This window comes from Bufo bufo, chromosome 2, assembly GCF_905171765.1.
Source record: "Bufo bufo chromosome 2, aBufBuf1.1, whole genome shotgun sequence".
Classification (NCBI taxonomy): domain Eukaryota; kingdom Metazoa; phylum Chordata; class Amphibia; order Anura; family Bufonidae; genus Bufo; species Bufo bufo.
In genome coordinates this window covers 304,260,522-304,276,034 of record NC_053390.1, presented here as the reverse complement: position 1 = coordinate 304,276,034, position 15,513 = coordinate 304,260,522, and the positions used below count along the sequence as shown (strand labels likewise).

The window sequence follows — 15,513 nt, the reverse complement described above, 5'->3', positions numbered from 1 at the left end:
ATGACGTTTTTGTTTATTTTTACTTGAAACTTAATTTTTTGGGGGGAAAACTTTATTTTTTCAACTTTTTTTTTCACTTTATTTTTTGTCCCACTTTGGGAATTGAACTTTGGGGGGTATATTCCTTTACAATGCATTCCAATACTTCTGTATTGGAATGCATTGGCTGTATGAGTTATACTGTGTGTAATACTCATACAGCTTCCGGGGCCTGTGAGATCCAGGGGGCTGGATCTCACAGGCTCTTCACCGGAAGGCAGCGCGATGCCTTTCTTAGACATCGCGCTGCCTTCCATGCCATCGGGTCCCCCCCACAGCCGCATGGGGACCCGATGGCACCGCTGCACAGCCACCGCAACCGCAGGTAAAGCCGCAAACCGCAGGTCTGAATTGACCTGCGGTTTGCGGCGATCGCCGATCCGGGGGGGGGGGGGTCACATTACCCCCCCCCCCCCGCGTTATGACAGGATGCCTGCTGAATGATTTCAGTGGGCATCCTGTTCCGATTAACCCCCGCTGCGCCGCAATCGCGGTTTAAATCCATGACGTACCGGTACGTCATGGGTCCTTAAGGACTCGGGAAACATGCAGTACTGGTACGTCATGCGTCCACAAGTCTAAATGGCAACATTTCATTGGCCAGTAATTTGGAAAGTTGCGCATTTAGTGGCCTGTGGGTGGGTGGCTGGGTATTTGCGCTTGCGTTTAAATGACTGTTATGGACATTTGGACTCTGCGCTGGGACAGGGAAGTAGATGTTGTTGCTGATGGTTTATGCGAAGGTACAGGTGCAGGGCGAGGGGAATCCGGGCCTGCGCCTTCGACAGGGGATTGGTCAGCAGTGAATAACACAGGGGAAGAGGAGGCAGTGGTGTGACCCGCAGACCCAGATTGTGGACCCAGGCGTTCGGCTCACTTATTAAGGTACTTTGATGCCATGTGGCAGATCATGCTGGTGGTGGTGAGGTTGCTAGTGTTCACGCCCCGGGTCATTTTGGTATGGCACAGGTTGCAAACTACCACTCTTTTGTTGTCTGCACTTTCTTCAAAAAAGCGCCATACTGTGGAACACCTACCCCTTTGCAAGGTAGATTTACGCATAGGGCTGTTCTGTGTAACGGTGGTGGGCCTGTTTGGTGTGGGCTGACTTCTCCCTTTTGCAACCCCACTTATTCTTCCAGCCTGTTGCAGTACTGCTGTCCTCGTCCGGTTTTTCACCTTCCCATGTTGGGTCAGTGACCTCATCGTCAACCACCTCCTCTTCCACTTCCTCACTCTGCTCATCCTCCTGACTTGACCTAACCACAACCTCAGTGATTGACAACTGTGTCTCATCATCATCCACCTCGTGAATGAATGATTGACGTTCACCACCGTCATCTTCTTGAGACTGTGAAGGCTCAAGAGGTCGTGATTCAGGGCACAATATCTCAGGTCTCTTCAAGCGTGCTGGTCGTGAGGGCCAAATGTAATAGTGGCGCTGGAAAGAGCTCCTCGGAATATCCGAGTGTGGGATCACTCGTTTGGCAAGCCTCTCCATGGTGGGAGGAAGGATGATCAGGGTGAGGATTCAGTTGATCAGACTCTTGGCTACCGAGACTGGACTTGGTGGAAGAGAGGGTGGTGCTTAAATGACTGAAAGCATTATCTTCAGCAATCCAACCGACCAACTGTTCGCACTGGTCCCACTTGGACAGTGTTGTCCTGCGCTGGCCAGTTAAAGGGCTTCTGTCACCCCACTAAACATTTTTTTTTTTTTCTGGTGCACTGGCAGCATGCACAGTTTCAATGCGCCCAGGGCCCCGGCCTTTGCGTGCTCCATCAGCATCACGCCCACTTCCCCGTCCCTTAGTGCTTGCCTTCTTCATATTAATGGTTTTGTCACTGGATGTGGCGCAGATTGTTTTACAGTCCGCTAAAGACACCGTTTTCAGATGCAGGACAGTATATGTCACAGAAACCCACAGAATATGGACACTATATTAGGCCCAGATTATTGGAATTTGCAATACAGACACAGTTTTCAGATGCAGGACAGTATTTGTCACTGAACACCACAGATTATGGACACTATATTAGGCCCGGATTAGTTAAATTTGCCCTAAAGAAACAGTTTTCGGATGGCGTACTGTATATGTCACAGAAAACAACACACTATGGACACTAGATTAGGCCCAGATTATTTAAATTTACGCTAAATTAAACAGTTTTCGGATGGAGTACTGGATATGTCACGGATTTGTATTAAATGCACCCTATAGACAATAAATGTGGCGCTGATTATTTGAATTTACGCAAAAAGACACAGTCTGCGGATGATGTACAATATATGTCACTATTAGGTATTAAAGAAAAATATCTTGCTGCTGTCAAACACACACACAGTAGTCCTTAAAAGGACTTTGGGGTCTTTGAAAAGCTTTTGGTAGTAAAAACAGCACATTTCTCTCCCTGCACTATCTGTCCCTTCCTCAGCACGAATGTCCCTGAGACTGATCAATTTAGCACGGTTAAACATACAGTTGCAAGAAAAAGTATGTGAACCCTTTGGAATGATATGGATTTCTGCACAAATTGGTCATAAAATGTGATCTGATCTTCATCTAAGTCACAACAATAGACAATCACAGTCTGCTTAAACTAATAACACACAAAGAATTAAATGTTACCATGTTTTTATTGAACACACCATGTAAACATTCACAGTGCAGGTGGAAAAAGTATGTGAACCCCTAGACTAATGACATCTCCAAGAGCTAATTGGAGTGAGGTGTAGGCCAACTGGAGTCCAATCAATGAGATGAGATTGGAGGTGTTGGTTACAGCTGCCCTGCCCTATAAAAAACACACACCAGTTCTGGGTTTGCTTTTCATTGCCTGATGTGAATGATGCCTCGCACAAATGAGCTCTCAGAAGACCTACAATTAAGAATTGTTGACTTGCATAAAGCTGGAAAAGGTTATAAAAGTATCTCCAAAAGCCTTGCTGTTCATCAGTCCACGGTAAGACAAATTGTCTATAAATGGAGAAAGTTCAGCACTGCTGCTACTCTCCCTAGGAGTGGCCGTCCTGTAAAGATGACTGCAAGAGCACAGCGCAGACTGCTCAATGAGGTGAAGAAGAATCCTAGAGTGTCAGCTAAAGACTTACAAAAGTCTCTGGCATATGCTAACATCCCTGTTAGCGAATCTACGATACGTAAAACATTAAACAAGAATGGGTTTCATGGGAGGATACCACAGAGGAAGCCACTGCTGTTCAAAAGAAACATTGCTGCACGTTTACAGTTTGCACAAGAGCACCTGGATGTTCCACAGCAGTACTGGCAAAATATTCTGTGGACAGATGAAACCAAAGTTGAGTTATTTGGAAGAAACACACAACACTATGTGTGGAGAAAAAGAGGCACAGCAAACCAACATCAAAACCTCATCCCAATTGTGAAGTATGGTGGTGGGGGCATCATGGTTTGGGGCTGCTTTGCTGCGTCAGGGCCTGGACGGATTGCTATCATCGAAGGAAAAATGAATTCCCAAGTTTATCAAGACATTTTGCAGGAAAACTTAAGGCCATCTGTCCACCAGCTGAAGCTGGGTGTTGCAACAGGACAATGACGCAAAGCATAGAGGTAAATCAACCACAGAATGGCTTAAACAGAAGAAAATATGCCTTCTGGAGTGGCCCAGTCAGAGTCCTGACCTCAACCAGATTGAGATGCTGTGGCATGACCTCAAGAAAGCGATTCACACCAGACATCCTAAGAATATTGCTGAACTGAAACAGTTCTGTAAAGAGGAATGGTCAAGAATTACTCCTGACCGTTGTGCACGTCTGATCTGCAACTACAGGAAACGTTTGGTGGAAGTTATTGCTGCCAAAGGAGGTTCAACCAGTTATTAAATCTAAGGGTTCACATACTTTTTCCACCTGCACTTTAAATGTTTACATGGTGTGTTCAATAAAAACATGGTAACATTTAATTCTTTGTGTGTTATTAGTTTAAGCATACTGTGATTGTCTATTGTTGTGACTTAGATGAAGATCAGATCACATTTTATGACCAATTTGTGCAGAAATCCATATCATTCCAAAGAGTTCACATACTTTTTCTTGCAACTGTATATTGCTGCTCTAAAGCACACACACACACACACACACACAGTAGTCCTTAAAAGGACTTTTGGGTCTTTGAAAAGCTTTCTTAGAATAAGTGATGGCAATACTTACCTGCACGTTTATTGGCTGCTTAGCACCCGCGAAACGTGTGGGGAGGAGACTCGAGCATGGCCCTCGAGCACATGCGGTACTCGGCCGAGTACCGCCATGTGCCGAGCATAGCGATGCTCGAGCCGAACAGATATTCGGCCGAGCATGCTCGCTCATCACTAGTCCTATATATACCAGCGTATTTCCTGCATGTGTGTTTGTGGAACTTGACCTCGGCTTGAGTTTGACTACTGATCTTGTGTTTTCCCTTTGTACTGACGTTACCTCCTGGTACTTGACCCCGGCTTCCATTTTGACCTGTTTTTGTCTACGGTGTGTTATTGCTTGTTTGGTTTCTACCCAGCCTGGTAGTTTACGATTCTGTCTTTGTCTATTGTCTTCTCCACTTTGTTCCCTCCCTGTAAGTTCCTGCACTTACTTAAGCTAGGGTCTGCCGTCCAGTTGTGCACTGTCGGTTATAGGACGGATCATGCAAGTAGATTGGAGCGAACCAAATTGTGCATTCAATGTGGGGAGCCATGATGTCATGGCACCTAACATTGATGATTGACAGTTTTATAAATATATATTACTTACCTACTTTAGGAATGGGTTAACCCAGATGCTGTGGGTGCTCGTGTAGATTTGGAGGAATTTGATTGGAGATCTCATCAACAGTCTTTCAGAACCTATAAAAGATCAGAAAATAACGTTATTGGCGCATTCACATAAGTATCACCGCAAGATCCCTCCCTCCCTTCCCTATTTTTTTTATTTAGTCGCTTTGCTTATTGACGGGGGGTTAAGTCACTCTCCTGAGTGGACTTTGTGGTTTATGGATATTGGTAGAAAAGATTTCTATAATTATATTTGTTATTAAAAGTTTGATGAATTAATCAGTAGATAATTCAATTACTAGTTAAGTAATAAGCATTGCGGCCTTTAAATACCCAACCAATAAATAAAGATATTTGGTTAATTCTACAATGTGTAATGATTTTATTTATCTATTGGATTGATTGATGGGGCATATGACATTAAGTGATAGTGGAGTAGGCGGAGCTCAGGGCTGCACTTATCCCTACCATTTGTGATAGCAAAGGAAATCTGTCCTTATTTCATTTTTCACTACTCCTCTGGAAAATAAAAATATCAATCTGATTTGGTTTCTTTGCACAGGTTTTATTGTTGTTAAATCTCCCTCATTATGTCAGACTCTTAGACACTGTCCACATTTAAAGTAGTTTTCCCATTACATTAAATTGTGTCATGATGGTGAAAGAAAAAACAGATGTGTAATGTACTCCTGTTTTTAATATTTTTTTTTTTTGTTGGTGAGACACTTTCTGATCCTCTATATGTAGAGGGGCTTGTAGCCCCTTTAAAAAAGCTTGGCGAAACGTACGTCGGGGAATTCCAGTTCCCCTTTAGGTATCGTGGTTAATTGATTGCCTCTACCTTTGAACAGCACTTTGGTTGGGATTTTGAGCTGGCTTTCCGGACTATACATAGACATCGATTGTATTTATAAACAATCTGGGTATGGTGCAACTAAGTTGGGACTATTATATAATTTGGTAATTTGATACATTCTGTAGTACACCTTTCCTGATTTTTTTAATGTATCAACATTAAGGTGATAGGTGTGTAATAAATGTAATACATGCTACCCTTGTCCTTGGGGGACTATGGCTCATTGTTGTTTGGTATATTTTCTTAATTGATGGTAATAAAGTAGATTTTTTTTCATATGTAATTTATTTGGTTGGTTAGGTGACTATGGTTCCACACATGATCCATTTGTTTATGTTTGTGTTTGTGGTGTTTTGGTTTTCTTTTTAGAAACTTCACTTTTCAAATTATTCTGATTTTACAGACTTCGTTAACCCTTTAGATGTTCCACAGTGTGAGGTCTAGGGCTTCCTTAGTAGCCATTGGCAGACCACAATCACATAGTGTGGAGCTGATGGACAGACAAAGGGAATCTCCTCCCTCTGCAAACCCTTTAGATGCAGGAGTCAGCATTGAATGTGGCATCTAAGTGGTTAATCCACCAACACTGGAGTTTTCAGCCACTGATTGAGCGAGTGCAGCTTCTGTGCCTACTAATTCACTGCCCGCAGCACCGTACATGTCTGGTGCTAGGCATCTAGAGGTTAAGAGTATACTTTGAATCTATATTTCATTTGATTCTCAATGTTAGAAAAATAATCAATAAATCTCCACAATGTGCATTGCTTTTATGGACATGCAAAAATTACACCACAATCAAGATCTTGGTTATTTAAAATCCTTGTAATGGCCAAAACAGTCTGGACTTGTTAACTCGGCCTATGCTTCAGCATGACGCCACTACCCACTTGATAGACAAACATTCCTACTCAATAACTGTGTGATTTTTCTCTGCAGGAGTCATCTTTATTCGGTATCTCACCAGACGCTCCTTACCATTCACCACTTGTGATAACACTGCTCCTAGCTCCGCATCAGACCCATCTGTCTGCACCCAAAAAACTTTCCTAAAATTTGGGGTAATAAACACTGGCTGGTTATACAGTAAATAATGATACAGAGAAACGTCCTGAATTGTTTCTTTGTTAATAGTTTAAGCCAGTTCTGTATTGCCTCAGTCTTAACTAATCCTTTGCCAATGTTTTAGCCCAGTTATTTTGCTTCCTCTACGTCCACGTACACTTCTCTGGACCTACAGAAAGGCCTGCATCACTAATGGAATCTAACAGGGTCTGTACTTTGCAGAGGTGACTTTTCAGTCTGAACTATATCATTTTTAGAATGTATAGTGTAAGTGCTATATCTTTGTATATAGAAATACATGTTTCCTAAGTTTAAAACCCATTTAACCCCTTCACGACTGGGACATGACTTAAGCCCTAGCGCCGTACAGGTATGGCGCACTGATCGGGCGGGTGCAGGAGCTCCTGTTGGGGCCCAGCAGTCACTGTCAGCTGAGCCCCTGTTGTATAAACTGGCATCGGTGAAAACACAGATGCCGGCACTTAAACTCTCTGTATGCGCTGAAAACACTGATGACCGCAGAATCTAGTGGGTTTGTGGAAGGAGGGGGTGACGGGGACCCGTTGGCTGGAAAGGAAGCTTGACGCCTTCAATAGGTATCGGGGTTGCCTTCTATGGAGGCCTGTGGCACCCAGCCCCCTGGGTCTCACAGGAAAGAAGGCTGTCAGTGTATTACACTGGTAATACACTGACAGCCAGTGCATTACAATTAGAGATGAGTAAATTTCATATTTTGAAATTCGTTCACGCTTTGTTTGGTGGTAAAAGCAGAATTGCGTTATGGATTCCGTTACCACGGACCATGACGCAAGTCTATGGGCTGCAAAATGGAATCGTTTCCCGTTTCCGTTATGCAGGGGAGTCCTCTCCTGCATAACGAAAATGGGACAGATCCGTTATGCAGGCCTTAGACTTCTATTATGACGGAATGAATAACGGAATGCCTCTAAAGGCTTTCCTTTATGCATTCCATCATAGAATTGCGTTATGGTCCGTGGTAACGGAATCCATAATGCTATTCACCTTTTACCACGAAACAAAGCGTGAACAAATTTCATAACATGAAATCCACTTATCTCTAATTACAATACACATGGGTCAGACCCCCAATTCACATTGGGACAAAAAAAAGTAAAATAAGGGGGAAAAAGTACCACATGATCCAACCCATCAGGTAAATGCCGTAAAAAAGAGTAAATAAAAACAGTACCAAAACAGACATTTTTGGTCACTAAATTAGACCTTACATAAGACAATCGCTCAAAAAAATAAAAAAAATATGGCTCTCAGAAAATGGCAACACAAAACCAAGATATTTTTCTTTTAAAAAATGCTTTTACTATGTAAAAGTTAACAAAAATTTTAAAAAGTAGACATATTAGATATCGCCTCGTCCGTAACAACCTGCTCTATAAAAATAGCACATGATCTACCCCCCTCAGGTGAATGCTGCAAAAAATAAAAAGTGTTCCAAAACAGCCATTTGTTGTCACCTTGCCTCACAAAAAGTGTAATATCAAGTGATCAAAAAGCCATATGTACCGCAAAATGTAAACCAATCAAACTGTCATATCATTAAAAAAAGAAAAAAATTAGCCCCTACCTAAGACAATCGCCTGAAAAATAAAAAAAATATGGCTTTCAGAAAATGGCAACAAGATTTTATTCTTTAAAAAATGCTTTTACTGTGTAAAACGTAACAATAATAATAATAATAATAATAAAAAAATAAAATAAATAGACGTATTAGACATTGCCGCATCTGTAACAACCCGCTCTATTAAAAGATCACATGATCTTCCCTGTCAGGTGAATGCTGTAAAAATAGAAATAGAATCGAACAGGCATATTTTGTCACCTTGCCTTACAAACTGCATGATATTGAGTGATGAAAAAGTCATATGTACCCCAAAAGTGTACCAATGAAAACGTCACCTCATCCCTCATCCCCACATCAGACAATTACCCAAAAAATTAAAACCAATTTCACCCATAAAACAATCCATCAAAATCTGTGCTGCAAAAGCCATATGGTGCTCCCGAGTCCTGCTATGTGCCCCTACAGCAGTTTATCACCACAAATGGGGTGTTTCCATATTCAGGAGAAAATGGGTACCAAATTATGAGGTGCTTTTTCTCCTGTTACCCCTTGTGAAAATGAAAAAAATTGGGGCTAAAGCAACATTTTATTAAAAGAAATAAAACTTAATTATCACAGCCAAAATGTTTCTGAATTACGTAAAATGCATATGGGGTCAAAGTGCTCAGTATACCCCTTAATAAATTATTTAAGAGGTGTGGTTTCTAAAATGGGGTCACTTTTGTAGGGGTACGTCACTAATACAAAATGATTCCCAAAAAACATTCTAGCAAAATCTGCCCTCCAAAAACCATGGCGCTCCTTTCCTTCTGACCAAAGCCATGTGCCCCTACAGCAGTTTACCAGCACATGTGTGGTATTAATATAAGCTGCAGACTCAGAGTAATGCATAGTGATGTTTATTTTGCTGTTAACCCTTGCTGTGTTGCAAAAAAATTATTACCATAAAAAATGTGCAAAAAATAATAATTAACCACTTAAGGACCACAGGTTTATACCCCCCTAGTGACCAGGCCCTTTTTTACAAATCGGCACTCCACAACTTTAGCGGTCATGCAACTTACCACCCAAATTAATTTTACCTCCTTTTCTCCTCACTAATAGAGCTTTCATTTGGTGGTATTTCATTGCTGCTGACATTTTAACTTTTTTTTGTTATTAATCGAAATTTACTGATTTTTTAAAATTTTGCAAAAAAAACGACATCCATATATACATTTTTCTCTAAATTTATTGTTCTACATGTCGTTGATAAAAAAAAAATGTTTGGGTAAAAAAAAAATGGTTTGGGTAAAAGTTATAGCGTTTACAAACTATGGTACAAAAATGTGAATTTCCGCTTTTTGAAGCAGCTCTGACTTTCTGAGCACCTGTCATGTTTCCTGAGGTTCTACAATGTCCAGACAGTATGAACGCCCCACAAATGACCCCATTTCAGAAAGTAGACACCCTAAGGTATTCGCTGATGGGCATAGTGAGTTCATAGAACTTTTTATTTTTTGTCACAAGTTAGCGGAAAATGATGATTTTTTTTTTGATTTTTTTTTTCTTACAAAGTCTCATATTCCACTAACTTGTGACAAAAAATAAAAACATCCATGAACTCACTATGCCCATCACGAAATACCTTGGGGTGTCTTCTTTCCAAAATGGGGTCACTTGTGGGGTAGTTATACTGCCCTGGCATTCTAGGGGCCCTAATGTGTGGTAAGTAGTTTGAAATCAAAATCTGTAAAAAATGGCCGGTGAAATCCGAAAGGTGCTCTTTGGAATGTGGGCCCATTTGCCCACCTAGGCTGCAAAAAAGTGTCACACATGTGGTAATGCCATACTCAGGAGAAGTTGGGCAATGTTTTTTGGGGTGTCATTTTACATATACCCATGCTGGGTGAGAGAAATATCTTGGCAAAAGACAACTTTTCCCATTTTTTTTTATACAAACTTGGCATTTGACCAAGATATTTCTCTCACCCAGCATGGGTATATGTAAAATGACACCCCAAAACACATTGCCCAACTTCTCCTGAGTACGGCAATACCACATGTGTGACACTTTTTTGCAGCCTAGGTGGGCAAAGGGGCCCACATTCCAAAGAGCACCTTTAGGATTTCACAGGTCATTTTTTACACATTTTGATTTCAAACTACTTACCACACATTAGGGCCCCTAGAATGCCAGGGCAGTATAACTACCCCACAAGTGACCCCATTTTGGAAAGAAGACACCCCAAGGTATTCCGTGAGGGGCATGGCGAGTTCCTAGTATATTTTATTTTTTGTCACAAGCTAGCGGAAAATGATGATTTATTTTTTTTTTTTTTCTTACAAAGTCTCATATTCCACTAACTTGTGACAAAAAATAAAAACTTCCATGAACTCAGTATGCCCATCACGAAATACTTGGGGGTGTCTTCTTTCCAAAATGGGGTCACTTGTGGGGTAGTTATACTGCCCTGGCATTTTAGGGGCCCGAATGCGTGAGAAGTAGTTTGAAATCAAAATCTGTAAAAAATGGCCGGTGAAATCCGAAAGGTGCTCTTTGGAATGTGGGCCCCTTTGCCCACCTAGGCTGCAAAAAAGTGTCACACATGTGGTATTGCCGTACTCAGGAGAAGTTGGGCAATGTGTTTTGGGGTGTCATTTTACATATACCCATGCTGGGTGAGATAAATATCTCGGCAAAAGACAACTTTTCCCATTTTTTTATACAAAGTTGGCATTTGACCGAGATATTTCTCTCACCCAGCATGGGTATATGTAAAATGACACCCCAAAACACATTGCCCAACTTCTCCTGAGTTCGGCAATACCAGATGTGTGACACTTTTTTGCAGCCTAGATGCGCAAAGGGGCCCACATTCCTTTTAGGAGGGCATTTTTAGACATTTGGATCCCAGACTTCTTCTCACGCTTTAGGGCCCCTAAAATGCCAGGGCAGTATAAATACCCCACATGTGACCCCATTTTGGAAAGAAGACACCCCAAGGTATTCAATGAGGGGCATGGCGAGTTCATAGAAATGCCACAAGTTAAGTTAGCGGAAATTGATTTTAATTTTTTTTTTCTCACAAAGTCTCCCTTTCCGCTAACTTGGGACAAAAATTTCAATCTTTCATGGACTCAATATGCCCCTCAGCGAATACCTTGGGGTGTCTACTTTCCGAAATGGGGTCACATGTGGGGTATTTATACTGCCCTGGCATTTTAGGGGCCCTAAAGCGTGAGAAGAAGTCTGGAATATAAATGTCTAAAAATTTTTACGCATTTGGATTCCGTGAGGGGTATGGTGAGTTCATGTGAGATTTTATTTTTTGTCACAAGTTAGTGGAATATGAGACTTTGTAAGAAAAAAAATTTAAAAATACAAAATTTCCGCTAACTTGGGCCAAAAAAATGTCTGAATGGAGCCTTACAGGGGGTGAGCAATGACAGGGGGGTGATCAATGACAGGGGGGTGATCAGGGAGTCTATATGGGGTGATCACCCCCCTGTCATTGATCACCCCCCTGTAAGGCTCCATTCAGACGTCCGTATGTTTTTTACGGATCCACGGATACATGGATCGGATCCGCAAAACACATACGGACATCTGAATGGAGCCTTACAGGGGGGTGATCAATGACAGGGGGGTGTTCTATGACAGGGGGGTGATCAATGACAGGGGGGTGATCAGGGAGTCTATATGGGGTGATCACCCCCCTGTCATTGATCACCCCCCTGTAAGGCTCCATTCAGATGTCCATATGTGTTTTGCGGATCCAATCCATGTATCAGTAGATCCTTAAAAATCATACGGACGTCTGAATGGAGCCTTACAGGGGGGTGATCAATGTCAGGGGGGTGATAAATGATAGGGGGGTGATCAGGGAGTCTATATGGGGTGATCACCCCCGTCATTGATCACCCCCCGGTAAGGCTCCATTCAGACGTCCGTATGTGTTTTGCATACGGACGTCTGAATGGAGCCTTACAGGGGGGTGATCAATGACAGGGGGGTGATCAGGGAGTCTATATGGGGTGATCACCCCCCTGTAAGGCTCCATTCAGACGTCCGTATGTGTTTTGCGGATCCGATCCATGTATCAATGGATCCGTAAAAATCATACGGACGTCTTAATGGAGCCTTACAGGGGGGTGATCAATGACAGGGGGGGGATCAATAACAGGGGGTTGATCAGGGAGTCTATATGGGGTAATCAGGGAGTCTATATGGGGTGATCACGGGTGATCAGGGGTTAATAAGTGACGGGGGGGTGTAGTGTAGTGGTATTTGGTGCTACTTATTACTGAGCTACCTGTGTCCTCTGGTGGTCGATCCAAGCAAAAGGGACCACCAGAGGACCAGGTAGCAGGTATATTAGACGCTGTTATCAAAACAGCGTCTAATATACCTGTTAGGGGTTAAAAAAATCGCATCTCCAGCCTGCAAGCGAACGATCGCCGCTGGCAGGCTGGAGATCCACTCGCTTACCTTCCGATCCTGTAAACGCGCGCGCCTGTGTGCGCGCGTTCACAGGAAATCTCGGCTCACGCGAGATGAGGCGTTAGTGTGACCTGGGAGAGCCGCCGCAATGACGCCTTTCGGCGTTAGCGTGGCGGGAAGTGGTTAAGGGGTAATTTATCAAAATAGGGGAATGTTGACTGATATTTATGTTAAATTTTTGATATTTTTTTTATAACTGTCAAATATATTGACTCAAATTTAAGTGCAATGTGTAAAGAGAAAGCAATCTCAGAATGGCTTGGAAAGTGACACAGAGTCAGATTTGCAAAACATTGCCTGGGCAGGAAGATGAAAACAGGCATGGGGAAGAGGCGTTTAAAACTATAGGGGTCATTTATCAAACTGGTGTAAAGTAGAACTGGCTTATAAACCAATCAGATTCCTCTTTTCATTTTCCAAAGGAGCTGTCTAAAATGAAAGGTGGAATCTGATTGGTTGCTATGGGCAACTAAGCCAGTTCTACTTTACACCAGTTTAATAAATGACCCCCTATGTGTTAACCAAAACATACAGTACCTTGCAAAAGTATTCACCCCCCTGACTTTTTTTGTATTTTGGTGCCTCACAACCTGGAATTAACATGGATTGTTTGAGGATTTGCATCATTTAACATTTACAGAACATGACTACAACTTTGAAGATTTTTACATTTTTTTTATTGTGAAGCAAACAACAAATATGACAAAATAACAAAAAACGTCAATGTGCATAACTATTCACCCCCCTAAAGTCAATACTTTGTAGAGCTACCTTTTGCGGCAATCACAGCTTCAAGTCACTTTGGATAAGTCTCTATGAGCTTGCCACATCTTACCACTGGGATTTTTGCCCATTCTTCCTTGCAGAACTGCTCCAGCTCCTTCAAGTTGGATGGTTTGCGCTTGTGAACAGCAATCTTTAAGTCTGAATACAGATTTTCTATTTTGAGATCTGGGCTTTGACTAGGCCATTCCAACACATTTACATGTTTCCCCTTAAACCACTCAATTGTTGCTTTAGCAGTGTGTTTGGGGTCATTGTCCTGCTGGAAGGTGAACCTTCGTCCTAGCCTCAGATCACGCACAGAGTGGTACAGGTTTTGCTCAAGAATATCCCTGTATTTAGCACCATCCATCTTTCCCTCAACTCTGACCAGTTTCCCAGTCCCAGCTGCTGAAAAACATCCCCACAGCATGATGCTGCCACCACCATGTTTCACTGTGGGGATGGTGTTCTTTGGGTGATGTAATGTGTTGGGTTTTCGCCAGACATAGTGTTTTCTTAATGGTCAAAAAGTTCAATTTTAGTCTCATCAGACCAGAGCACCTTCCTCCATACATTTTAGGAGTCTCCCACATGTCTTTTCGCAAACTCACAACTTGCCTTTTTGTTCTTTGCTAAAAGTAATGGCTTTCTTCTGGCCACTCTGCCATAAAGCCCAACTCTATGGAGCGTACGGCTTTTTGTCGTCCTATGTACAGATACTCCAGTTTCTGCTGTGGAACTCTGCAGCTCCTCCAGGGTTACCTTAGGTCTCTGTGCTGCCTTTATGTTTAATGCCCTCCTTGCCCGGTCCATGAGTTTTGGTGGGTGGCTGTCTCTTGGCAGGTTTGCTGTTGTGCCATGTTCTTTCCATTTGGTTATGATAGATTTGATGGTGCTTCTGGGGATCACCAAAGATTTGGATATTTTTTTATAACCTAACCCTGACTTGTACTTCTGAACAACATTGTCCCTTACTTGTTTGGAGAGTTCCTTGGTCTTCATGGCAGTGTTTTGTTAGTGATGCCTCTTGCTTAGGTGTTGCAGCCTCTGGGGCCTTTCAAAAAAGGTGTGTATATGTAATAACAGATCATATGACACTTAAATTGCACACAGGTGACATAATTTCACTAATTATTTGACTTTAGAAGGTAATTGGTTGCACCAGAGCTTTTTATGGGCTTCCTAACAAAGGGGGTAAATACATACGCACATGCCAATTTTCTGTTTTCTATTTCTAAACAATAGTTTTATTTATGTATTTTTCTCATTTCACTTCACCAACTTAGACTATGGTGTTCTGATCCATCACATAAAATTCAGATTAACAAAACTTAAGGCTGTAACAAATACTTTTGCAAGGTGAATACTTTTGCAAGGCACTGTATCTAAAATATATATATTGTTCACAGTTCAACTGGTGATTCTTGGCCAAAGAAGAAACCTTTTGCTGATCACTAGTGATACAATCCACCAACTTTGTTCTGAAAATCAGTTTCTGTACATGTCCTCAGTCCATCTGTTACACTGTGACTCTCTAGCACAATAATATTTCCCAGATTCTTCAGGTTTCAGTCCAGTGAGTTTAAGATAAACTTCTCCTTTACTTGTATCTCTTGAAATAATTAAACGTCCCTGAAGAGACTGGGCATAGTGGGTAACAGCATTATGCCATATTCCTCCCAGCCACTTTAGACCTTTTCCTTCAGACTGTTGTACCCACTGTACTGACCAAATCTTAGCGGTGTCAGTGAGGGAGGCCCCAGTCACTTTACAGGTCATGTCCAGAGTCTCTGCTGGTTTCACAGTCTCAGGACCAGACTCCACCATAGAGATTTGTGAAGTGACACCTGTACATAAACCAAAGAAATGACATAACTTCTCTATTGGACCTCATGTCATTAGTGGCATTTCTATGGTATTATT

At 42.1% G+C, this 15,513-nt stretch overlaps 1 protein-coding gene across 3 annotated transcripts in view; it reads right to left on the bottom strand.

Annotated features, from left to right (window-relative positions):
* Window positions 1–15,513, bottom strand: part of LOC120989007 — a 769,594-nt gene that overhangs the window by 516,754 nt on the left and 237,327 nt on the right. For 2 of the 3 annotated variants that reach the window (XM_040416849.1, XM_040416847.1), the window contains exon 2: window positions 15,122–15,437. In XM_040416849.1, coding sequence (XP_040272783.1) covers window positions 15,122–15,437 — 316 coding nt within the window. Of the gene's footprint in view, window positions 1–13,810; window positions 13,820–15,121; window positions 15,438–15,513 lie in introns of all 3 variants that reach the window. The other variant, XM_040416848.1, reaches the window with a different exon arrangement.